At 45.8% G+C, this 27,750-nt stretch overlaps 1 protein-coding gene across 2 annotated transcripts in view; it reads right to left on the reverse strand.

Moving 5' to 3' along the window:
* Positions 1–27,750, reverse strand: part of LIMK1 (LIM domain kinase 1) — a 290,955-nt gene that overhangs the window by 49,226 nt on the left and 213,979 nt on the right. For both annotated transcript variants that reach the window (XM_082246022.1, XM_082246023.1), the window contains 4 exons: positions 24,763–24,868; positions 24,548–24,672; positions 9,824–10,007; positions 8,845–8,931 (listed from right to left, as the gene is read on the reverse strand). In XM_082246022.1, coding sequence (XP_082102148.1) covers positions 8,845–8,931; positions 9,824–10,007; positions 24,548–24,672; positions 24,763–24,868 — 502 coding nt within the window. The remainder of the gene's footprint in view (positions 1–8,844; positions 8,932–9,823; positions 10,008–24,547; positions 24,673–24,762; positions 24,869–27,750) is intronic.

Below are 27,750 nucleotides of genomic sequence, written 5' to 3' on the forward strand. Positions count from 1 at the left end.
TTTTACCTAAAAGGACAAAACAATATTGGTGTTCATATTCTCCTCAACCATGTAAGTTCAATTTTTATATCCATCTTCAAAATGATATTGAGTATAACAAATATGTATATATGTTTAAATGTTATCTAATATAACAAACATGTATATGTATTCAAAACGTATTCACCTATACACTGCTCTGCTGTTTCCATGTATCAACAAATTATTTGTTCGAATATCCCTTTAATACTTACAGATAAATACTATTTCTAATACAGTCCTTGAAGAAGAAGTCTTCACCTCGAAACGTCGGACCACATATGAAATAGTCGGTTGAATCCATATGTTCATCTTTTTTATTCACACCAGTTTTGTCCAATTTTAATGATACTATTGTTGTATGTCAATTTTCTATTCTTTTTTGTGAATATAAATAAAATTATCAATAAGTACTTTTTTCATATTATTTGTCTTGAGTGACCTAAAAAGTCCCACCCCATAGGGGATTTTTCCAAAACATGCTATATATATATATATATTTTTTTTTTTTACACAAAGCTGTCAGTAAATGATATATTGCTCACACATATCATGGGTATATGTGAAATGACACCCCAAAATACATTCTGCTGCTTCTCCTGAGTACAGGGATACCCCATGTGTGAGACTTTTTTGCAGTCTAGCCGAGTACAGGACCCCGAAAACCAACCTCCACTTTCAGGCTTTCCAAGGGCGTAAATTGTTGATTTCACTCCTGACTACCTATCACAGTTTCGGAGGCCCTAAAATTCCAAGATAGCACAAAACCCCCCCAAATGACCCCATTTTGGAAAGTAGACACCCTGAGCTATTTGCAGAGAGGCATGTTGAGTGTTTTGCAGATCTCACTTTTTGTCACAAAGTTTTGGAAATTGAAAAAAGAGGAAAAAAAATGCATTTTCCTGTTTTTTCTTCATTTTCCAAAAAAAATGAGAGCTGCAAAATACTCACCTCAGCAAATAGATTGGAGTGTCTACTTTGCAAAATGGGGTCATTTGGGGGGGTTTTGTGCCATCTTGGCCTTTTATGGACTTCAAAAGTGTGATAGGTAGTAAGGAGTGAGATCAACAATTTACGCCCTTAGAAACCCAGAAGGTGCAGATTGGTTTTCCGGGTCCTGTACGTGGCTAGACTGGCAAAAAGTCTCACACATGGGGTATCCCTGTACTCAGGAGAAGCAGCAGAATGTATTTTGGGGTGTCATTTCACATATACCCATGGCATGTGTGAGCATTATATCATTTACTGACAACTTTGTGTAAAAAAAAAAAAAAAATTATTTTCCCGAAACTTGTGGCAAAATATAAACTATTCCATGGACTCACCATGCTTCTCAGCCAATAGCTTGGAGTGTCTACTTTGCAAAATGGGGTCATTTGGGGGGGTTTTGTGCTATCTTGAAATTTCAGGGCCTCTGAAACTGTGACGGGTAGTCAGGGGTAAAATCAGCAATTTACGCCATTAGAAAACCTGAAGATGTGGACTGGTTGTCGGGGTCGCGTACACAGCTAGGCTGCCAAAAAGTCTCACACATGGGGTATCCCTGTACTCAGGAGAAGCAGCAGAATGTATTTTGGGGTGTCATTTCACATATACACATGGCATGTGTGAGCAATATATCATTTAGTGACAACTTTCTGTAAAAAAACAACAAAAAAAAAAAGAAATAATAATTTTCCCGACACTTGTAGCAAAATATAAAATATTCCATGGACTCACCATGCCTCTTAGCAAATAGCTTTGGGTGTCTACTTTTCAAAAAGGGGTCATTTGGGGGGTGTTTGAACTGTCCTGGCATTTTATGCTCAATCTTATCCACACATCACCCACTCTTCTAACCACTTGAAAACCAAGCCTTTTCTGTGCCTTTTTGTTTACATGAAAAAATATTTTTTTTTTACTAGAAAATTACTTTGAACCCCCAAACATTATATATTTCTTTAAAGCAGAGGCCCTATAGAATAAAATGGTGGATGTTGCAAATTTTTTTGTCAAACGGTATTTGCGCACAGATTTTCCAAACGCAATTTTTTGCGAAAAAAATACATTTTTTTAAAATTTATTGCACAAATACACTATATAAAATTATAAAAAGCACAAATACACTATAAAATTTAAAAGATGATCTTATGCCGAGTTCATAGACACCTGACATGACATGCTTTAAAAATTGCGCACGCCTGCGCAGCGGCAACAACGTACGTACATTTTTAAAAACCTTTAAAAGTCTCTACAGGTTACCACTTTAGACTTACAGAGGAGGTCTACTGCAAGAATTACTGCACTCGATCTGGCGATCGCGGCGATACCTCACATGCATGCTGAAATTGCGGTTTACATATGACACTAGACCAACGCTTGCGTGTGCCATTGCGCGCAAGCACGGGGGGAAAGGGGGGGGGCTCGATTTTTTTTTTTTTGCTTTTTTATATTATTTTGACACCTTTCCTTTAATTTTTTTTTTTTTAAATCATTTTTATTGTTGTCACAGTGAATTTAGATATCCCCTATGATAGCAATCGGTAGTGACAGGTACTCTTTTTTAAAAAAATTGGGGTCTTTTATACTCTAGATCTCTCCATTGACCTTAACGCATCTGACCACGCCAAAATTGGTGTGATAAAATACTTTCCCAATTTCCCAATGGCCCTGTTTATTTCTGGCGAAAAAGAAGTCATGAAATGCTCGTAGCCTCCGGCATCTTAGGCCATAGAGATGATTGGAGCCATTCTAATCTTCAATTAGCTCTATGGTTAGATAACTGAACCACCGGCTGCACTCTCGGGTTAACCGGTGGGACAGGAGAGCCCGAGAAAAACCACGGAAGGCTGCAGAAGGCGGCGGTGGGGGGGGGGGGAGGCCCCAATTTCCCAATGGCCCTGTTTATTTCTGGCGAAAAAGAAGTCATGAAATGCTCGTAGCCTCCGGCATCTTAGGCCATAGAGATGATTGGAGCCATTCTAATCTTCAATTAGCTCTATGGTTAGATAACTGAACCACCGGCTGCACTCTCGGGTTAACCGGTGGGACAGGAGAGCCCGAGAAAAACCACGGAAGGCTGCAGAAGGCGGCGGTGGGGGGGGGGGAGGCCCCTCCCACTGCATGTAAAAGCAGTCTAGAGGCCAAGTACCTGCTAGGATTGCTTTTACATGTTAGCCGACCGCTGGCTGTAAAAAACGATACCAAGATGATGCCTAAATCTGCAGGCATCATCCTGGTACAACCACTCAAAGTCCAGCAACGTACCAGTACATTGCTGGTCCTTGTTTGGCATATAGGTTTTTTTTTTTTCATGCAGCCTGTGGGCTGAACGGAAAAAAAGAGAACCTATCAGAAATCAGCACAGGAATAATGCGTAGTATTACTCATCATTAACCGCCCAAACAACCACCCACTGAATTTAATGATGGGTATACACGACACTATCCACGTATACCAAAATAGGATTTTAACTGCAGTGCTGAAATCAGAAAATCACCACAGCTGCTATCAGCAAAGGTATCCATATATGCTGAGCGCAAACGCTGTTTGTGTCAGAATATATAAAATCAATGCGTGGTAGCCGACGAGTACCTGCAAGAGAAACAGGTCACAAAAGAATGAAAAAACAAACAAAGGACATTTAAAAGTACAGTAAGAAGAGTAGAAGGACATATAAAATTACTGACACAACAACAGTTTTTGGATCCTTTTATTTTTCTTTCTAACTGTTCCTTTATTTCTTGATTTGGGAGGGACTGCGATCTTCTGCGATCTTCTCTTCCAGCTTGGGTCTCTCAAAATATCGATGGACATCCAACATCCCTCGAGACCCTGTGTTTGTGTGCCCTACACTGTGTCGTGCTGTACCCTACACTAATACTCCACTAGTGTATGGTAGCGCTCAAAACATTCCCCGATGCAGAGACCAGGTTGTTCAGGACATTTGGGACAATAATAACGGGTGTCACGCCTAAATCCGCGCCTGCTACAGACACGACATCGTCTTTGGGGTCGTATTTGGGTAGGGGTACTCGGGAGGGCATAAGGAAAATGCCTCTCATGCAGCCGGCTCACTGCATCTGGAAGGGGAAGTTGGGCAGGCATGCCTCCTGGGTACAGGTAGGCAAGGATGACCGCTTCCTGGAATTCCCGGAAGGGTCCAGTTCGTCCTGACGCCCTGTATAGGACAAAGGCGTTCAGCATAGCCAATTGGAAAAGGTAAACAGACACTATTTTGTACCAGCGTCTGGCTTTACGGGCAACTAAATACAGCGCCAAAAGCTGGTCATTAAGGTCCACCCCTCCCATGTTAAGGTTATATTCGTGGACACAGAGGGGTTTCTCCATAACGCCAGTTGCCGTAGGGATTTGGACTGTCGTGTCTGCGTGAAGGGAGGACAGAACATAAACATCCCGTGTATCCTTCCACTTCACCGCAAGCAATTTGTCCGTTTTCAAGCAGGCTCTCGCCCCCCGACTAAGACGGGAATTTACAAGCCGTTGGGGGAAGCCCCGGCGATTAGGTCGCACGGTGCCACATGCGCCAATTTGTAAATCAAGCAGGTGACTAAATAGTGGCACGCTTGTGTAAAAATTGTCCACGTACAAATGGTACCCCTTTCCGGATAAGGGTGACACCAAGTCCCAAACAATCTTACCGCTGCTCCCTATGTAGTCTGGGCAGTTCGGGGGCTCCACAGTGCTATCTTTTCCCTCATAGACACGGAAATTAACTGTATAGCCTGTGGCCCTGTCACAGAGCTTATACAACTTGACCCCGTATCTGGCACGCTTGCTGGGGAGGTACTGTTTGATAGCAAGATGGCCAGTAAATTTAATCAGGGACTCGTCAATGCAGACAACTTGTTCGGGGGTAAACAAGGCTGCAAACCGCTGATTGAAGTGGTCTATGAGGGGCCGAATTTTGTGGAGCCGATCGTATGCAGGGTCTCCCCGAGGACGACAGATTTCATTGTCGCTGAAATGCATAAATCGCAGAATTTGCTCGTATCTCCCCCTGGACATGGAGGCAGAGTACATGCGCATATGGTGAGCTGGGCTAGTGGACCAATATAGCCGCAATTCACTTTGTTTAGTTATGCCCATGTGGAGGGAAAGGCCCAGAAAGATTTTAAATTCTGAAACCATTATAGGATTACAACCGAATCGTCTGGCAAGGTGCGAATTTGGGTTGGCGGCGATAAATTGTTGAGCATATAAATTTGATTGATCCACAATAGATCTGAAAAGATCTTCCGTGAAGAACAGCTCAAAAAAGTTCAGGGGCGTAAAACCAGCTGTCTCCACGTGGATTCCAGGTTGGGCAGTGAATGGGGGAAGTACTGGCGCTGTAGAATCAGTGGGTTGCCAATTGGGATATGCCAGCGCATCAGGGAGGGCACTATGGGCTCTACGAGCCTGTCTTCGAATACGCGGTGGCTGCGGGCCACTACTTGTGCTAGCCACCGCACCAGCTTCAACTGCACTTAGGGGACTCGCCACGTCACCAGGTGTTACTGCAGTGCTGGTTGTACTAGGTCCAGGGTGTACTAGGCCGCTGGTGCTTGCCAGGTCGCCAGAAAAATGAGAGGCACTAGTAACCACACTCTGCTCCATACGAGCACCCTGCGATTCCTGCATCTCAACAACTCCAGAATGGGGTCGGGTACGCCTGGGTCTAACAGGGACCCATCTGTCGTCTGAGCTATCTGTCAGGGAGCCGCTGCTGTCATCTGGTTCGTATACTGACCCTGATTCTGCCGGTGAGGCTTCCCCATCGCTCTCACCTGACATGGTCATTATACTGTAAATAGCTTCATCACTGTACGAACGTTTAGACATTTTGGTAACTAAATTTACCCGTACAGTGATGCGACTCACAGGTAATAAAAGCACCTGGTTGTCGAAGACTATTTCAAGCGCTACCAAAAAAACTGCTAATGCTAGCAGGGATCAGGCCTGACTCTGCTAACACAGCGGTTTTGTGTCTTGTGTTTTTTTGTAAGTGACAGTAATCTGTTGATTACTACACTTACCTGGGTGAAAGGGTTAAACGCAGGTGCTGGCCGGAATCAGTGCTGATCGTGCAAACACCGCTTTTTGGGAACCCTAAACTATGGGGGCGCTAGTATAGCTCTGATCAGATCAGATATTGATCTGTTCAAACACTATACTAGAAATGGAAGTGTATGTGCGTGCGTGCGTGTGTGTGTGGTAATCAAGGGGTTACTTCTAAACTATGCGCCGGGGATCTGGGGGGGGGGGGTGGCGGGGACCCTAAACCTCTTTTGGGAAAGAAACTAGCTAGCTAGCGCAACCTCAAGTCACAATGACACCAATACAAAATACAGTAAAAACAGTATATTATGTGTGTATTAGTGCTAATGTGACAGAGGGTGTAGGGGTTAACGGGATGTGATCAGGGGGGGATCAGGGGTTTAAATCTTTATTGGAAGGGGCTGGCGGGTATCCTAAGGATAAAAGGAACGGTGGCAAGCGCTAAACCTGGTCACAAGTCACACTTATACGGGTATATAGAAAATGCTATATACTCTATACAGTGTGCATTGTGGCAGGGGGTATAGGGGTGATCAGGGGGGGATCAGGGGATTAAATCTTTATTGGGCGGGTGGCGGGGACCCTAAACCTCCTTGGGACACAAACTTAGTCGCCTGCGCTAATTCTGATCACAATCACACTAATACAAAAATACAAAAACACTGTATATTACGTTTGTATTAGTGCTGATGTGACAGAGGGTGTAGGGGTTAACTAGCGGTGATCAGGGGGGGGTCAGGGGAGATCAGGGGCTCAAATCTTTATTAGGGGGGGTGGCGGGTAATTCAAGTGGAAAAAGGGGTGTCGCAAGCGCTAGACCTGACCACAAATCACACTTATACGGGTATATAGCAAAATGCTATATACTGTATACGGTGTGTGTTATGGCAGGGGGTGTAGGGGTGATCAGGGGGGGGTCAGGGGCTTAAATCTTTATTGGGCGGGTGGCGGGGACCCTAAACCTTCTTGGGACAGAAACTTAGTCGCCTGCGCTAATTCTTATCACAATCAAACTAATACAAAAATACAATAACACCGTATATTGCGTTTGTATTAGTGCTGATGTGACAGAGGGTGTAGGGGTTAACGGCGGTGATCAGGGGGGGGGTCAGGGGAGATCAGTGGGTTAAATCTTTATTAGGGGGGGGTGGGGGGTAATTTGAGTGGAAAAGGGGGGGTCGCAAGTGCTACACCTGTTCACAAATCACACTTATACAGGTATATAGGTAAATGCTATATGCTGTATATAGTGTGTGTTGTGTCAGGTGCTGTAGGGGTTAATCGGGGGGGCGATCGGGGGTGAAATGTGCCTATCTAAGTGTGTATGTAGGTGCTTTGTGCTGTACTTACAATTAGATGTGCTCTCCTCTCACGCTGGATCCAAAAAGACCGTTGTGAGGGGAGGGCACATCTCCTCTAAGCCTGTGTTTACATTTCACAGGCTTAGAGGATGATCTGATTGGGCAGGACCGATCAACAGGTCCAGACCAAAAATGATTGGCCTGGACCTGATGACTGATCGGTTCTGACCCCAATCGAGTCATCGGCGGGACCGCGGGTGCGCGCGCGCACCAGAGCGGCGAAGGCTAGTGACGTACCGCTACATCACTCTGCCTGGCCGGGGCTGACCGCCGCAGTATATAGTCGTGCGGCGGTCGGCAACCGGTTAAAAAGAGCCGCATGTACTACGTTTGGTGCAATTCAGTGCGATTTTGGCCTATTCAAATAGGAGGCCTGAAGATCGGGCCACATTGAGATCACACAGGAGCGTGGACCACGTTTCAGTGCAATAATAGTGTGAACCAGCCCTTAAGTGCAACAGTATTATCCATTTCTCCTTAAGTTCATTTTTAATCACAGAGTGTGTCAATTTCCCATTTTTGGGGCTCAGAGACCTCTTTTAAAACTACTCACAATAGATTGTTACATGTCCACAGTCCAACTGACATTCACTGTAACAAGCCAAAAAGATTTGTGGTGTTCAGAAGCATCTGCTGCAGTATGCCATTCTGGTGTCACTGCTATAATACCAATCACTGGTGTCAGTCAGTGTGGAGTAGTAAATAAAGGGTACTTAGCCTCAGCAAAGGAGACAGAGAAAAAACAGACGAGCTAGCCTGGCAGCCAGCCTAGCAGCCAGGACTCAGGAGGCAAAAACTCTATCCCAACTTTATTGCAAACTCTGATGATAGCTGCTGCTGACTGGGGCGCTAGGAGAACCTTGAAGGGTGCTTTAGTACACCTATGCACCCCCTGATGCCACTACTGAATTACAACCTGATCCACTAAACCTGAGAGAGCTTGTCGGTGATCTGCAAATCAGGAAACAAAGGAAGGTTGAAAGTTAGGATGAAGAAAAATGCAACTTGAGTTTGTAGCTCTGAGACATCACCTCCTGCACCAAGGTTTCCAGAATGCAAGTTGTCAAAGTGTCTGCAAAGGTCAACTGACTTCCTCCCAATCTGGAAAGTGGAGGGTGCAACTTTAAGCAGATGAAAGCTTGTCTGAGGATTTGGAAGACTTATGTCGGACTTTGCTGGTGGACAGGAAGCCAAACTGAACAAGACAGAAGTTTTACCAGGTTATTTTTGCTGTCTGTGTACCATTGAGGAAATCTCCCACAGTGAGGGGAAATTCCCTTCCTATACAGTTTTTCCTATAACACGTGTCTACTTTGAAATAATGGAAGCTTTGGCTAATCTTTCTATTGAGGAGCCTAGACAGCCAAAAAGGAATAAAAAATGTATTTTGTCATTTGGTATAGCAGAGTAATGTAAGAAAACTTACCTCTTTCAAAAAGTCTCGTTGCGTTTCTTCATCAAACCGAATTAACTCCTTCATCACCATAACCTCACCAGTCTGACGATGAGTGACCTGCAACAAGAATATTTGGTGGCTGCCATCAAGTCTTGCTAATAGCTCTTGGGTAGATGGGAATTTATCCCACACATGCACATTTCTCCTGTTTTTATCTAAACTGTATACAGTGCTGGTTCTAACAACTGTTATTAATACAGCACATATTTTCTTCCTTATTGGTGTCTGTGCATTATTTCTGATAAGGTACTAACACATCCAAAAGTTTTATCAGTTCTCCCATGGAACAAAATGCTTGGGCAGGGATTCCACCTGCTTCACAGGACAACTCATTTGGGAACACAATTTGCAAATATCAGTAATGCTTTAACGATGCATCCCAGTGGTTTATGGTTTAACATATATTTAGTATGAATTTTTCATGATTTGTCAGAAGAAAGCCAATATTTAGTAATGACTGACTAAGTCATTATTTCATGCTGGAAACGTAGCAGTTGCCATAGAAGTGTTTTGTTAGGCAGACCTCTAAATTAGCATCTATTGCTAGTGCATTTGACAATGTGTAGTTTTTTCTCAATTCGACTCCTAATTGGAACGTCGATTGTAAGCCAGATCCTCTTGTTTTCATGAATTCCCATAGACAGACTCAAAAATCTTAGAACATGTCTAGAAGTTTGGAGGCTGTTATCACAAAAGGGAGGGGGGTGAACTCTAAATGAATACCCATGGTTTTAGAATGGAATATCTAACAAGCTCATGGTGGTCATGTGTCTACAAAGTTTCGGCCATATACTGTTGCTGTTAAAAGATGTAATTTTATGGTACTTTGTAATTGGATGAAGTAAGAATGTACTAGAAACTGGCAGGACTTTCATGTTTCATAGCAAATTGTATTCTACAAAAAACTTCATTGACAAACGTTGACAGGACACAAGTCAAAGAAACTCACTTTAATTGCTTGACCAAAGCAGCCCCTTCCCAGGACTTCTCCATGAATGAGGTCTGAGGACCTGAATATGCGATGTGCACCTGAAACACCACGCACAGATTCAGAGCGGCACATGTCTCTCCGTGAACAGGAAGGGGATCCCACACAACTAGATCCAGGCGATCTGTCTATACTGCAGCTGCGCCTTTATAGAAAAAAAATACAAAAGCAAAAGGCCTTTATATGAAGTAATCAAATAGCTGCACAGGAACATTTTGCCGTAAAGTTATAGCTTGCCACTTTTTTAATTGACCGGACATATCGAATATCACACAGGGTTAGGCTGAGAATAACATTGTTTAACTGTTACATATATCAGTCTTTATATACTCTATGACAGCTTTTTTTTTTTTTGCTGTGACACTTGGAGAGCCTTCTGGGATCCTCAGGAGTGCCTTTGCAGAATGCCTAAAAATTGTCTTTGAATTGCCCAACAATTGTAGTGTGGATCAAGCTTGCCTTTTAGTTATTACTGCACAAGTTGTGTATCTGCTTGTGTTTATCTTCAAACCTCTAACGCTGGCTACAATCCATGGGGCCCCATAAAAAAAAAAAATGTGATGGGACCGGAGGGTGACCTCTCGCTTTGGCACCCCAAAACATGACAATGGGCTCCATTCACAGGGAGGGAAGAGGCCTTGTCCCCATCAACATGAGGAAAAGGTGCTTGGGGGGGGGGGGGGCAGATGCCCCAAAGCACCCCCCCCCATGTTGAGGGCATGTGGCCTGGTATGGTTCAGGAGGGAGGGGGCGCTCGCTTGTCCCCTCCCTTTCCTGACCTGCCAGACTGCATGCTCGGATAAGAGTCTGGCATGGATTTTGGGGGGGGGGGGGGGGATTCCACGCCATTCTTTTTTAATTTTGGCGTGGGGGTTTCCCTCAAAGTCCATACGAGACCCGAAGGGACTTTGTTTTCTAGAGGTCATCAGGTGAATTCATCAGGTGAATTCACTGTCAGCAGGTTGAACAATATTGTTGCAATATATATATATATGTATATACACACACACCACACACACACACAGTATCTCACAAAAGTGAGTACATCCCCCACATTTTTGTTAATACAAGCCCGATTCCAAAAAGTTGGGACACTGTACAAATTGTGAATAAAAACAGAATGCAATGATGTGGGTTTCAAATTTCAATATTTTATTCAGAATACAACATAGATGACATATCAAATGTTTAAACTGAGGAAATGTATAATTTTAAGGGAAAAATAAGTTGATTTTAAATTTCATGGTATCAAGACATCTCAAAAAAGATGTCTTTGTATAACAGCCTGCAAACGTCTGGGGACTGAGGAGACAAGTTGCTCAAGTTTAGGAATAGGAATGTTGTCCCATTCTTGTCTAATACAGGTTTCTGGTTGCTCAACTGTCTTAGGTCTTCTTTGTCACATCTTCGCCAAATGTTTTCTATTGGTGAAAGATCTGGACTACAGGCTGGCCATTTCAGTACCCGGATCCTTCTTCTATGCAGCCATGATGTTGTAATTGATGCAGTATGTGATCTGGCATTGTCATGTTGGAAAATGCAAGGTATTTCCTGAAAGAGACAACATCTGGATGGGAGCATACGTTGTTCTAGAACTTGGATATACCTTTCAGGATTGATGGTGCCTTTCCAGATGTGTAAGCTGCCCATGCCACACGCACTCATGCAACCCCATACCATCAGAGATGCAGGCTTCTGAACGGAGTGCTAATAACTTGGGTCTTCCTCGTCCTCTTTAGTCCGGATGACATGGTGTCCTAGTTTTCCAAAAATAACTTCAAATTTTCATTCGTCTGACCACAGAACAGTTTTCCACTTTGCCACAGTCCATTTTAAATGAGCCTTGGCCCAAAGAAAAGGCATGCGCTTCTGGATCATGTTTAGATATGGCTTCTTTTTTGGCCTATAGAGTTTTAGCCTGCAAAAGCGAATGGCACGGTGGATTGTGTTCATCGACAATGTTTTCTGAAAGTATTCCTGAGCCCTTGTTGGTATTTCCATTACAGTAGCATTCCTGTATGTGATGCAGTGCCTATAAGGGCCTGAAGATCACCAGCATCCAGTATGGTTTTCCGGCCTTGACCCTTACGCACAGAGATTGTTCCAGATTCTCTGAATCTTTGGATGATATTATGCACTGTAGATGATGATAACTTCAAACTCTTTGCAATTTTTCTCTGAGAAACTCCTTTCTGATATTGCTCCACTATTTTTCACCGCAACATTGGGGGAATTGGTGATCCTCTGCCCATCTTGACTTCTGAGAGACACTGCCACTAGGAGAGGCTCTTTTTATACCCAATCATGTTGCCAATTGACCTAATAAGTTGCAAATTGGTCCTCCAGCTGTTCCTTATATGTACATTTAACTTTTCCAGCCTCTTATTGCTACCTGTCCCAACTTTTTTGAAATGTGTAGCTCTCATGAAATCCAAAATGAGCCAATATTTGGCATGACATTTTAAAATGTCTCACTTTCAACATTTGATATGTTATCTATATTATATTGTGAATAAAATATAGGTTTATGAGATTTGTAAATTAGTCCATTCCTTTTTTACTCACAATTTGTACAGTGTCCCAACTTTTTTGGAATTGGGTTTTATTTTATTATATCTTTTCATGTGACAACACTGAAGAAATTACACTTTGCTACAATGTAAAGTAGTGAGTGTACCGCTTGCATAACTTTGTAAATTTGCTGTCCCCTCCAAATAACTAAACACACAGCCATTAATGTCTAAACTGCTGGCAAAAAAAGTGAATACTAAGTTAAAATGTCCAAATTGGGCCCAAAGTGTCATTATTTTGTGTGGCCACCATTATTTTCCAGCACGGCCTTAACCCTCTTGGGCATGGAGCTCACCAGAGCTTCACAGGTTGCCACTGGAGTCCTCTTCCACTCCTCCATGACGACAGCACGGAGCTGGTGGATGTTAGAGACCTTGCTCTCCTTCATCTTCCATTTGAGCATTCTCCACAGATACTCAATAGGGTTTAGGTCTGGAGACATGCTTTGCCAGTTCATCACCTTTACCCTCAGCTTCTTTAGCAAGGCAGTGGTCGTCTTGGAGGTGTGATTTGAGTCGTTATGTTGGAATACTGCCCTGAGGCCCAGTCTCCGTAGGGAGGAGATCATGCTCTGCTTCAGTATGTCACAGTACATGTTGGCATTCACAGTTCCCTCAATGAACTGTAGCTCCCTAGTGCCGGCAGCACTCATGCAGCCCCAGACCATGACACTCCCACCACCATGCTTGACTGTAGGCAAGACACACTTGTCTTTGTACTCCTCACCTGGTTGCCGCCACATAAGCTTGACACCATCTGAACCAAATAAGTTTATCTTGGTCTCATAAGACCACAGTACAAGGGTTCCAGTAATCCATGTTCTTAGTTTGATTGTCTTCAGCTAACTGTTTGCAGGCTTTCTTGTGCATCATCCTTAGAAGAGGCTTCCTTCTGGGAGGACAGCTATGCAGACCAATTTGATGCAGTGTGCAGCTTATGGTCTGAGAACTTCCAGGCTGACCCCCCACCCCTTTAACCTCTACAGCAATGCTGGCAGCACTCATACATCTATTTCCCAAAGACACCATCTGGATAGGATGCTGAGCATGTGCACTTAACTTCTTTGGTTGACCATGGCTAGGCCTGTTCTGAGTGAAACCTTTCCTGTTAAACCGCTGTATGGTCTTGGCCACAGTGCTGCAGCTCAGTTTAAGGGTCTTGGCAGTCTTCGTATAGCCTAGGCCATCTTTATATATATATATATAGCAACAATTCTTTTTTTCAGATTCTCAGAGAGTTCTTTGCCATGAGGTGCAATGTTGAAACTTCCAGTATGAAAGAGTGAGAGCGATAACACCAAATTTAACACATGTGCTCCCCATTCACACCTGAGAACTTGTAACACTAACGAGTCACATGACACCGGGGAGGGAAAATGGCTAATTGGGCCCAATTTGGACAGTTTCACTTAAGGGGTGTACACACTTTTGTTGCCAGCAGTTTAGACATTAATGGCTGTTTGTTGAGTTATGTTGAGGGGACAGCAAGCTGTATACTCACTACTTTACATTGTAGCAACGTGTCATTTCTTCAGTGTTGTCACATGAAAAAGATATAATAAAATATTTGAGGGGTGTACTCACTTTTGTGAGATACTGTATATATAGTAAAAAAAAAAATAAAAAATTAAAGAAACACTTTGAAAACACATCAGATCTCAATGGGGAAAAAATCTCATGCTGGATATCTATACTGATATGGACTGAGTAATATGTTAGGAATGAAAAGATGCCACATCGTTTGAAGGAAATTAAAATGATCACCCTACAGAGGGCTGAATTCAAAGATACCCTGAAAATCTAATTGAAAAAATGATGCAGCAGGCTAGTCCATATTGCTGAAATTTCATTGCAGTAACTCAAAATGGTACTTAGCAGTTTGTATGGCCCCCACATGCTTGTATGCATGCCTGACAATGTTGGGGCATGCTCCTAATGAGATGATGGATGGTTTCCTGGGGTATTTCCTCCCAGATCTGGACCAGGGCATCACTGAGCTCTTGAACAGACTGAGGTGCAACCTGGCAGTGTTGGATGGACTGAAAGATAATGTCCCAGAGGCATTCTATTGGATTTAGGTAAGGTGAACGCGGGGGCCATTCAATGGTATTAAATCCTTAATCCTCCAGGAACTGGCTGCATACTCTTGCCACATGAGGACCGGGCATTGTCTTGCACCAGGAGAAACCCAGGACCCACTGAACAAGCGTAGAGTCTGACAATGGGTCCAAGGATTTCATCCCGATACCTAATGGCAGTCAGGGTGCTATTGTCTAGCCTGTAGAGGTCTTTGTGTTCCTCCATGGATATGCCTCTCCTGACCATCACTGACCCACCACTAAACCGGTCATGCTGAACAAAGTTACAGGCAGCATAACTTTCTCCATGGGTTCTCCAGACCATTTCACATCTGTCACATGTGCTCAGGGTGAACCTGCTCTCATCTGTGAAAAGCACAGGATGCTAGTGGAGGACATCGCAATTCTAGTGTTCAACGGCAAACGCCAATCGAGCTCCACTGTGCCGGGCAGTGAGCACACGGCTCACTAGAAAACGCTGGGCCCTCAGGCCACCCTCATGAAGTCGGTTTCTGATTAGTCAGAGACATTCATACCGGTGGCCTGCAAAATGTCATTTTGTAGGGCTTTGGCAGTGCTCATCCTGTTCCTCCTAGCACAAAGGAGCAGATACCAGTCCTGCTGATGGATTAAGGACCTTCCACGGCCCTGTCGAGCTTTCCTAGAGTAACTGCCTGTCTCCTGGAATCTCCTCCATGCTTATGAGACTGTGCTGGGAGATACAACAAACCTTCTGGCACATATTAATGTGCCATCCTGGAGGAGTTGGGACTGCCTGTGCAACCTCTATATGGTCCAGGTATCGCCTCTTGCTACCAGTAATGACATTGACCCAAGCCAAATGCAAAACTAGTAAAAAACAGTCAGAAAAGAAGAGTAGGAAAAAAAAATGTCAGTGGCCTCCACCAGAAAAACCATTCCTGTTTTGAAAGTTGTCTCATTGTTGCCCATCTAGTGCACCTGTTAATTTCATTAACACCAAAGCAGCTGAAACTGATTAATAACATCTTCTGCTACTTAACTGACCAGATTAATACCCTAGGAGTTCACTTGACTTGATACTATACTCTGATTAAAAAGTGCTCCTTTAATTTTTTTGAGCAGTGTGTGTATATTATATATATATATATATATATATATATATATATATATATATATATATATATATATATATATATACACACATACATACATACATACATATACACATATATACATAAACACACACTAAATGCAAGTGCCAGCAAAGGCCTTTGTCGCAGATTGGAGGGGAAAATATAATTTTTGTAAGAACTTACCGTAAAATTATTTTCTCGAAGTCCTCTGACAGTCGCCGCCCACTCATACAATATGCATGTCTGGGCATTGGCCTTCTCCACAGGAGTAAGCTAGGCAGAAGATTTTGTTAGAATATTCACAAAAACTGTCTATAGACACACCTACAGGGGGCTGTCCCTCTGGTCCAATACCCCCAGCTAGCCTCATTCCCAATTCAGTTTGGTAGCAAGCAGTAAAGAGATCCACAAACCCCAAAAGAGGGGCGGGGGCGGCGACTGTCAGAGGACTCAGAGAAAATAATTTTACGGTAAGTTCTTACAAAAATTCTATTTTCTCTTACGTCCTCTGACAGTCGCCGCTCACTCATACAATCTGCACGTCTGGGACGTCCTAAAGCAGTGTAGATGTGAGGGGTGGGAAAACGTAACCGTCAAAAAGGCAACGCAGCACCCAGGTCAGAGAAAATAACCTTTTCTGAACCAGAAAGGTAAACACTGGGCAACAAGAAAGATCAACAGGAGCGAAAGCCCAGGAAAACAAACAAAAAAGGTAAAAACCCCCAACAGGAGGAGACAGGCCAAAAACTACCCTGTCTCCGCTAAGGCACTGTCACACTCAAAACTTTGCGGCCAAAAGAGGCATCCGCTGATGCCAAGACATCAAGTTTGTAAAATTAGGTAAAGGTATGCACGGACGACAAAGTTGCCGCCTTGTACACCTGGGTCACCGACGCCTGATGGCGGAAGGCCCAAGACGCACTAACCGCTCTAGTAGAGTGTGCTGTGACAGGGAAAGGTGGAACCTGATCCCTAATTGAATAGGCCTGCACAATCGTCCGTCTGATCCATTTAGAAATGGTTGCCGCAGACGAAGCCGTACCCTTCCGAGGTCCCTCAGGAAGGACAAAAAGACAATCCGACTTTCTGAAGGATTCAGTAGACGACAGGTAAACCCTGATCGCCTGGACCACATCCAAGGAATGCAAGGCAAACTCCTTAGGATGCTTAGGCTTCGCACACAGTGAAGGTAAGACAATGTCCTCGTTGAGATAGAAGTCAGAAACCACTTTCAGAAACCAAAGGACTGATGAGGTCGCAAGACCACTTTATCCCTATGAACAACCAGATAGGGGGAGCAGCAAGACAGGGCAGCCAACTCCGACACTGCGAGCAGATGTGATTGCCACCAGAAAGGCAACTTAACGTGACAGCACCGGCAGAGGAATCTCCCGGATGTTCTCAAAGGGAGGACGTTGCAAAACGGACAGAACCAAATTCAGGTCCCAAGGGGGCAAGGGTGCCCTCCTAGGGGGAGCCAAATGATGCACCCCCTGAATGAAGGTGCGGATCAAGGAATTCAACGCCAAGGGGCGCTGAAACAGAATGGCCAGTGCAGACAAATGGCCCTTAATAGTGGTCAGAGCAAGACGCTGCTCTACACCAGTTTGAAGGAAAGCCAACACTCTCGCCACCAAAAAGGAGCATGGATGGAACCCCTGCGACTCGCATCAGGCGAAATAAGCCTTCCAGGTACGATAATAAGTCTTACTAGAAGAGGCCTTCCTGGCCTTGAGCAAGGTAGGAATGACCGTCGATGAGAGACCTCTGTCTCTCAAGACCTGGCTTTAAACAGCCACGCCGTCAAAGCCAGCGACTGTAAAGCAGGATGGAAGATCGGTCCCTGAGACAGGAGATTGTCTCTTAGCCGGAGCCGCCAGGAAGGTTCGACGACCAAGTGCATGATGTCCGCGTACCAAGACCTGCGCGGCCAGTCTGGGGACACCAGAATCACCGACCTGAGTTCCGAAACCAACCTGCGAAAGAATCTGGACAACAACTGATTCGGGGAAAAGGCATAAATCAGCCGATACGGAGACCACGGCACTACCAACGTGTCCGAGGCGTCCGCTAGAGGGTCGCGCGTTCTTGCCACGAACCTTCCCACCTTGTTGTTAAGACGAGACGTGAACAGATCCACGTCCGGGGATCCCCACCACGCACACAGCATCTGAAACACCTCTGGGTGGAGAGACCATTCCCCTTGGTCCAGGGTCTGGCGACTCAGATAGTCCGCCTGCCAGTTCTCCACACCTGGAATGTGAACTGCCGAAATTGCCGGGAACTGTGTCTCGGCCCATGACAGAATCTCGGCCACTTCCTTGGCCGCCCAGGCACTCCTGGTGCCCCCTTGGTGATTGATGTAAGCCACCGCAGTTGCGTTGTCCGTCTGCACACGCACTGGGCAGCTCCGCAGATGATCCGACCAATAGAGCAAACAGAGCCTGATTGCACGCAGTTCCAAGACATTTATCGGTAGGGAGGATTCCCCCACCGACCAAGTGCCCTGGGCAGACAAGTTGCCCAGAACTCCACCCCAGCCTGACAGGCTGGTGTCCGTGGTGACCACCTTCCATAGCAACGGACGCAAGGACTTGCCTTATGTCAGAGCCGGAGACTGGAGCCACCACAGGAGATCCGATCTGACTTGGGGGCTCAAGGAGATCCTCCTTTCCAAAGAGTGAGGATGTCTGTCCCACCGGACCAGAATCTCCGCTTGAAGAAATCTCGTGTGAAACTGTGCAAATGGGATCGCCTCGAAAGCCGACACCATCAAGCCCAGGGACCGCATGCAGGCCTGAAGCGAGGAGAACTCGTTGTCCCTGAGGGATCTGACCTCTTCCTGCAGGATCCGCAGTTTGTCCTCCGGAAGAAAGACCTTCACCTGGGCGGAGTCCAGAATCATCCCCAGGTAAGGGAGGCGAACCGAAGGGGACAAGGTTGACTTCTGAAAATTGATGGTCCACCCGAACTCCTGGAGTGTCGACCTTAATAGGAGATCGTCCAGGTAACCTAGGATGGAAATCCCCTGTACCCGCAATAAGGCTAGAACAGGAGCCAAAACTTTGGTAAAAACCCTTGGAGCCGAAGCGAGGCCCAAAAGCAACGATACAAACTGAGAGTGCTCCTCCGCTATTGCGAATCTGATCGAATACCTTTGATGACCCTCGTAAATAGGGATATGTAGATAGGTATCCTTGAGGTCGATGGAAGCCAGGAAATCCCCTGGACTCAGAGATGCCACCACCGACCGGAGGGACTCCATTCGGAACTTCTGGACCAGCACAAAGTGGTTACGAAACTTTAAGTCCAGAATCGGACGCACCTTGCCCTCCTTTCTGGAGACTGTGGACAGATTCGAGTAAAAACCCCGAAACCTGTCCCGCTGTAGAACCAGGACAACCACCCCTTGGGCGAGGAGATCCTGAACCGCCCGATGAAAATCTTGGAAACGATCTGGGGTCAAATGAAGATTTGAGGGAAAGAATCTGTCTGCTGGGCGTGATCGAAACTCGATCTTGTACCTTGACCGAATGAGTTCTTGAACCCACCTGTCCTGAATCTTGGCCAGCCAAGGCTCGGGAAAACAGCGCAGACGTCCCCCCACCCCTGAAACGGGTGAGGGCGCCCCTTCAGGTCGAGGCGGACTGAGCCGCCGTGCCAGTATGGGCGGCTTTTGACTTGCCTGCCCAAGGCTTCTTCTGGCCACCAGAGGCCTTGAAGGACTTACCTTTGTCTTGTGCCTTGAAGGCACGAAAGGACCCCTGGTTAGGTTTAAAGGAGGGACCCCGCTTACCGCGGAAAGATTTTCCCCTGGACACCTGGGGCAACAGAGTGCTCTTGCCCCCAGTGATCCCCTTAACCAGTTCATCCAGAGAGTCCCCAAAAAGACGACTCTCCACATAAGGGATGTCAGACACCGCCTTCTTGGAAGACTGGTCGGCCGACCAGCTTTTCAACCAAACGATGCGACAAATCGTAACTGTGACTGCAGAAAGCCGTGCGACTAAAGGGGCCTCATCCAAGGCCGCGTCACACAGGTATAAAACAGCCTGACCTATTTGATCCACCATCTCCAGCGCAGCAGGGGAGTCAGCAATCAGAGTGCGCTTAAGGGCCTTGGCCCACTCCACAACAGCCTGAGAGACCATTACGGAAGCGAACACGGGTTTCAGCAAGGAACCCGCTACTAGGTAGATGTGGCGGGTAAGAGTTTCCACCCGCCTACCCGCCGGGTCTTTAAACAGCGGAGAATCCTCCGCGGGCATTAAAGTGGCTTTATTTAACCTGGACACAGTGTGGTCCACCTTAGGAGCCGCAGTCCAGCGAGAATCCACCGGATCCCCAAAGGGATAACGGTACTGAAACCTCTTAGGCACCACAAAATTACATTTTAAATGACGCCATTGTTCATTCACGGTATCGTGAAACTCTGCGGGACAAGGAAAAACCTGACCCGATTTTTGGGCTTTGCGGGTCCCAAACGCTTACCCGACAGGTGGGGCTCATCATCTAAATTTAAAGTGTCCTAACAGAGCTGATCCGGAGGGGGAATCCTCCTCCTCCCCATCCGACTGAGACCCTTCAGGGGGTACGCTGTCCGTGGCAACCAAATCTGGCTCTGAATCAGAAGACTGAGAAGGCATAGGCCTTTTCTTAGAAGCCAGGTCAGACATCAACAAATCCACTTTTGACGCTAAAGTCGCAAGTGCAGCAGTAAGTGAGACTATAGCAGAGGATTCAGGAGTACCTGAACCTTCCACCAGATCTGGGGGGAATTTGTTATCCTGGGACTCCATAATAACAACCTCAATTTTAAATGACGCTGGCCCTTTAAATCGGCGATTTCCGCGGTCGCCACTGCAAATGCACCGCAATAAAGAGCAAGTCCTGTGCTACAGTAAACTGCAAAAAAATTAATGCTAGCAGGAATGCAGACCAGGAAACACAATAAAAGCCCCCCACAGTGAGCTATACTTGCCCCACGCTGCTGAATTGATCTGCATGTGAAAGAAAGAGGAAGTGACCTCACGCCTCTAGAGGCAGACACAGCCCTGAGCCACAAAAAAATGGTTGCCAATGCAAGTCTATGGGGAAAGCTCTAGGAAAATGGCCGCTGTCCACATAAGGACATTGTGCCCACACTAAAGATGGCGCCCGATCGGCCCCAACAGCATTGCAGAAAATGGCTGCTGCCCTCACAATGAAGCCAGACAGCCTGCCCACACCTAAAATGGCGGCCACGCGGTTTTGCGCTGATTGCGGCCCCCACACACCATGTACTGTACCCCAAATAGGTGCACAAGCACCTCAGGGACATAGTAGACCCCCGCACCCCCCCCCCCCCACAGCGGCGGAACCGCTACAGCGCCACCGCAGGGACCGGGAAGGAACACACAGGGACCGCAACTGCACCTACAGACATGAGGGGGACATTACAGAACCCATACCGAACTGCCATCCCCATAAAACAGAGGGCCCACATACACACCCCGACAGACAATGTCAGAGACAGAGGGGTAGCATGGTACTCACCGGTCCAGCGAAAACTTGGGTACTGCTCTGTGACAGGAAGCCTCCCACTCTGGGTGGTGGTGCCATCAGCCGAAGAGGACGCTTGCAACATGCGGCGTACTGCAGTTGAGACATCCCAGCGAAGATAGCAACTTCGCAGGCTCGACCCTGAGGTCAGGGACATAGTCGTTTGCGAGGCCTGGGCGTACACATAACCTGCTAACGCTCGATGGCAGGCTGGGATTCCATAAGGCTCTAGAATAACCGGTGCGATTCCCAGCTCTGCAAACGCTGTAGTCATCCGAAGTCCGACTAACTAAGCGCAGGAACAAATAAAAAGCTATCTTTTTAAAAGAAAAAACACTTTTCAAGAGAGAAAAAAGAAAAAGGCTGAGACCACAGCCCCAGCCAGGTAAAAGCCAGCCTACCCCTAAGCTAGGCAGCAGCAAACTGAATTGGGAATGAAGCTAGTTGGGGGTATTGGACCAGATGGACAGCCCCCTGTAGGTGTGTCTATACAAAGTTTTTGTGAATATTCTAACAAAATCTTCTGCCTAGCTTACTCCTGTGGAGAAGGCCAATACCCAGATGTGCAGATTGTATGTGTGGGCGGCGACTGTAAGAGGACGTAAGAGAAATCCCATTTTCTGTCAAAGAGGTTTTAAATATGTTGTAGAAACTGAAAACGGCACAGGAGAGGGGAATTGGAAGAGAGCGGGAAACAGGACATGGGGAAAACAGTAAGGAAAAGTGAGAAGAAAAAAAAAAGGGGGGGGGGAGGATTTGTAAGGGGTGGAAGGAACAGCCCTTCCCAAACTCATCGCAATTCCGATCACGCTGAGCTGGATGTAAGCAGTTCACAGTATCAGTCAGTGAATGTAAACTGGGTCCAGTAGAACCATGTCATGTTTTGTCCCCTCAGGAATGAGGTGGGGTCCTCTGATTGCATTATGTAATTCATTGATTTTATCCACTGTTGCACTGTGGGTTCACAGTCCTGAGAAACATGCCCTGACTGCACTGATAAGATGTCTCATTAGGGAGTATTTGTACTTGCTTTTGGACATAGAGCTAAGGTGCAGGAGGCACTGGGTTCTGTTCTAAGGAAATGTCAGTACGGTTGTGGATCAGGACACACCTCCTCCGGCCAGAAAGGTTGTGTCCTCGAACACAACCAGAAAATGTTTAGCAATATGCCCCTAGTTGTGCTACACTTCCAGCAGTTGGGGTTGACATTAGGAAATATACCAGTGCAGCCTCTACAGGACCCTGTACCACTGAGTTAGAAGTCATTACCTACCATCTTGTAACCTCTAGGAGACAGGGAGAATAAGGGATCTTTCACACACAGTCCATCAGGCGGACTCAGTTTTTCTTAGCGGGGGAACGATCCGCCAATTCCCACGCTGAGTAGGCAGATGACAGCGGTGTCTGCGCGCTGTGCGCAGAGACACAGCTGTCAGGTCCCCATTCATCTCTATGGGGGAATCGGATGGGAACGGACCGTCTGTCCGTTCTCGTCCGATCCGATCCACCAGACGGATTGAAAATAGGGTTTCCATCCGTCCGGTTTTGATGGATCGGATGTCAGCGGACATGTCTCCTTGACATCTGATGCCCCATAGGGATGCATGGGGCATCCGTTCAGATCCGCCAAAAAAACTGACAGGTGGATCTGAACGGACTCCATGTGTGAAAGGGGCCTAAGGCTTCATGCACACTGGCTTAAAACAATGTCAGGGCTCTTTGTATTAGTGTTTAGGAATGTTTAGCTTTTTTCCTACCCGAAAATTCACTCTTAAAAACGCAAAACAGAAGGTTTTTTTTTCTGCCTGTAAATACTGAGCTTAAAAATGCCTCTAGGCTACCTAATGTGCATGGACACATAGGATAACATTAGTTGCTTCTACAGGCAAACGTTAAACTCCTCTAGGAGAAGCGTTTTTTAAAGCTAGTATACATGTAGCCCTAAGCCTGAATTCCCATTTACGAAATGCAAGAAAAGCATGAGTTGCACTTGTGTTGTCATTCACTGTCAATGGCACCTCAAATGCTGCACAAAAAATACACAGTTAATAAGCACGCAATGCTTAATGCTCAAAAAGCTGTATGAGCTACTTTGCCATGTTTGTCATGAGTAGGGAAGCCCATTCAAATGAATGGGTTGCCCTATATGTATGGAACAAAAAAAACTTGCATATGTGTGTGGCATGATTTTGTGCACATTCACAAAACACTTAATGTGAATGCAGGCTAATAGGGTTATTTATTTACCTTTTTTTTTCTATACAGTATATAGATTATTGTAACTTTTTTACATAGGTTACAGAAAGTGAGTAATGAAGTGGGGCTTCTGTGCATTTCTCTAGCTCCAACTATAAGGCTCAAGGAAACAACCTATTTTCATAAAAGCTACTGAATGTCTTACTGACAAAAGTCTCTGATCTTAAGCAGGTGCAGTATGTGTGGCAAAAGCCTCAAAACCCCTGGTGCCCAACACACGGCCTGATGGTTCTCTCTGCTGCCTGCAAGATACTTTATACCAGTTAGCAGCAGAGTGTCAGTGGTGTGTGTTCCAGCACATGGTCCTGAAAGGAAGACTGTACTATGAGTTAGCTCCCTTGCAGGACAAGTAAAGTAAGGGCCTGGGGAGAGAGAGTGCATAAGGGAGTGAGGGATCAGGTAACTGATCACAAATGCAGGGGAGAAGGGGGGGATTAAATGTCAATGCCAGTGACCAGTGGGGGAATTAATAGTACAGACACCAGTGCTGGGGGTTTTTATTGAGTCCACTGACACCAGTGTTGGGGGTTTCTTTTGCACTCACTGACACCAATGTTTGGGTTACAATTGTGTCCAGTGACAATAAAGTTGGGGAATATTGCACTTGCTGACATCATGCTGGGGATTATAATTGCATGCACTGACACCAATTTTGGGGGTTATTATTGTGTCCAATAATACAAATGTTGAGGGTTATTATTGCACTCACTGGCACTGGCACTCACTGGCATCAATGCTGGCGGTTATTACTGTTTCCACTGACACCGATGTTGGGGGCTTATTGTACTCCAAAGTCTTCAGTGTGCATTGCGATTTTGGGGTTTTAAGGAGTGTTATAGCCCCTGTGCAGCCTAACTCGATGCAATGCATCTCAATTCACGAAAAATGTGCTGCTATTTTGCAGGACTGCACCTGAGACTCTCTATAATTTTCAAGTTGACCACCACTGCTCTTGTCATTGAGACAGCACAACAGTCTTCTCCATTCTCCCTGACAGTCACAGCAGTGGAAAAGATAAGAAAACAGCCTAAAACAACACATTTTTATTATGGTTATTTTAAATATTTTATAATAATAATAATGACATTTCCATAAAACTTTATGCCATAAAAGAAAATGTCTTACGTGACTGGTTTCTGACGCCTGATTGCGGGCTCTATACATGGAGTGGATATGGCACTGTTATCATGAGGGTCATGCTCAATAGTCAGTTGCAAGAGACGACTGGTCTCCTGTATCAAGACATCAATCTGGAGAAAAAGGGAATAGGAGAAGGTTACCAGTATAGCAGAAGAGCAAGACAGAAAAATACTCAGAAATGTTAAAGATTGACAGCTCACCTCATCAAGTGGAACACTGCGAATAGGGGTGCCATTGATCTCCAGTATTCGGTCCCCAACATGAATTGAACCTTGAATGTCAGGACTCAGACAGTCATTGTCTACCCTAAAAAAAAAAACAACATACTGTTAGTTAATTCATTATGGTATGAAAGAATGTATAATAAAACATGTATGCATCAGACCATGCATGCACTGCTTGTGAAGGTTGCGATCATCTTTTGCAGTGGTTACCACATCCTGTCTACACCCTGCACATATATACACAAATATTTCTGAATACATAGTATGAAACATTATATTACCAGTGTTAGGGCCTGTGTTGAAGGTTTTAACCACTTTAGGACCGGAGGATTTTCCAGGCCACTTTTTGCGATTCGGCACTGTGCGAATTTAACTGACAATTGCGCGGTCATGCAACGCCATACCCAAACAAAATTTACGTCATTTTTTTCCTACAAACAGAGCTTTCTTTTGGTGGTATTTGATCACCTCTGTGCTTTTCATTTTTGCGATATTAATAAAAAATGCGACAATTTTGAAAAAATAACAATATTTTTCTAGTTTGACAGTTAAAAAACATCCAATATATTAAATTTTTGTCATATATTTAGGCCAAAATGTATTTAGCTACATGTCTTTGACAAAAAAATTCTCAATGAGCGTATTTTTAACCGCTTTAAGACCGGATATTTTACCCCATTCCTGACCAGGCCATATTTTGCGATTTGGCACTGCGTTATTTTAACGGACAATTGCGCGGTCGTGCGATGCTGTACCCAAATTAAATTTATGTCCTTTTTTCTCCCACAAATAGAGCTTTCTTTTGGTGGTATTTGATCACCTGTGGGATTTTTACTTTTTGCGCTATAAACAAAAAAAGAGCGACAATTTTGAAAAAATAACAATATTTTTCAAATTTTTTTATATGAAATTCCCCCCCAAAAAAATGTAAAAAATCAAAATTTTTTAACATTTTAGGCCAATTTGTTTTCTGCTACATATGTTTGGTAAAAAAAAAAAATCACAATAAGCGTATTTTGATTGGTTTGCGCAAAAGTTATCGAAGCTACTAACTACGGGAAATTTATGTCATGTTTATTGTTTTTTTTTTTAACTAGTAATGGCGGCGATCTGGCGGTGACCTGCGATTTGTTTTGCGGCACTGCGACACTTCGGCAGACAGATCGGACCCCTAACTGACATTTTTGACACTTTTGGGGGTACCAGTGACATTACTACAGTAATTAGTGCTATAAATATGCAGTGTTACTGTAAAAATGACACTGGCAGGGAAGGGGTTAACTTTTATTGGTGATCAAGGGGTTAATGTATGCCTGGTGCTTACTGACGTGTGTGGGGGGGAGGGGGCTGTGTGGCACAGGCACAGATCGCAGGTTCAGCTATGCTGAATCCTGTAATCTGTCCTTGACTGTCACTTAGGAGATCCGCCCGCTTTGTTTACACTGCTGTGTCTGAATACAGTGGGAGCGAGCCTGCGGCGGCGTGCGCGCGCCGCCCACAAGGATTTCCCCTCCGTCAGAGCCGGGGACAAGAGCCACCAGAGAAGATCCTCTCTGACTTGGCGACTCAGAGATATCCTCCTTTCCAAGAATTGAGGATGCCTGTTCCACCTGGCCAAGATCTCCGCTTGAAGAGATCGCGTGTGGAACTGTGCAAACAGTATTGCCTCGATGGTATTGCCTCGAAGGCTGACACCATCAACCCCAGGGACCACATGCAGGCCCTGAGTGATGAGGTATCCTTGTCCCGGAGGGACCTGACCTCGTCCTGTAGAGTCCGGAGCTTGTCCTCCGGCAGAAAAACCTTTGCTTGGGCCGAGTCAAGGACCATTCCCAGATAAGGGAGACGAACAGAAGTGAGCGTCTGAACGGTAGTTGACAGATCGCGTAAGAGACTCGGCCTGGCACTCAATCTTAACAGGAGATCGTCCAGATATTCCAAGACCGCAATCTCCCCTGCACCCGCAACAGGGCCAGAACAGGAGCCAGCACTTTGGTAAACACCCTTGGAGCTGAAGCGAGACCGAAAGGTAGCGCCACAAACTGATAGTGATCCTCCGCGATTGCGAATCGGAGGAACCTCTGATGACCCTCGAATATGGGGATGTGTAAATACGCATCCTTGAGATCGATGGAAGCCAGGAAATCTCCCGGGCTTAAGGAGGCCACCACCGAACGGAGGGATTCCATGCGGAAATTTTGAACCCGCACGAAGCAGTTCAGAGCTTTCAAGTCCAGAATCGGACGTACCTTGCCCTCCTTTCTGGGCACAGTGAACAGATTCGAGTAAAACCTGCGAAACCTGTCCCGACGAGGCACCGGGACGACCACTCCCCTGGGCGAGGAGATCCTGAACCGCCCGATAAAGATCGTGTAACCAATCGGGGGCCAAATGAAGATTTGAGGGAAAAAATCTGTCCGTTGGACGCGAAAGGAATTCGATCTTGTATCCTGATCGAATGATTTCCTGAACCCACCTGTCCGAAATCCGGAGCAGCCAAGGTTCTAGGAAACCGCGCAGACCTCCCCCCACCCCTTGAACGGGTGAGGGCGTCTCTTTGGGTTGAGGCGGAAGGACCCGCCGAGGCAGCGTGGGTGGATTTTTGCTTGCCCGCCAGGGCTTCCGCTGACCAGCCTGGCCCCTAAAGGGTTTCCCCTTGTCCTGTGCCTTGAAGGCACGAAAGGACCCCTGATTTGGTTTAAAGGAAGGGCCCCGCTTACCCTTGGGGTTCTGGGGCAGCAGAGTGCTCTTGCCCCCAGTGACCCCTTTAACCAACTCGTCCAGGGAATCCCCAAAAAGACGATTCCCCGCATAAGGGATGTCAGACACCGTCTTTCTGGAAGTCTGGTCAGCCGACCAGCTCTTTAGCCATATCAAACGACGGAGCAGCACCGTGACACCAGACAGCTGTGCTGCTAGAGGAGCCTCATCCAAGGCCGCGTCACACAGGTACAAAACCGCCAG

This window comes from Pelophylax lessonae (assembly GCF_965119305.1).
Source record: "Pelophylax lessonae genome assembly, chromosome: 2".
NCBI classification, from domain to species: domain Eukaryota; kingdom Metazoa; phylum Chordata; class Amphibia; order Anura; family Ranidae; genus Pelophylax; species Pelophylax lessonae.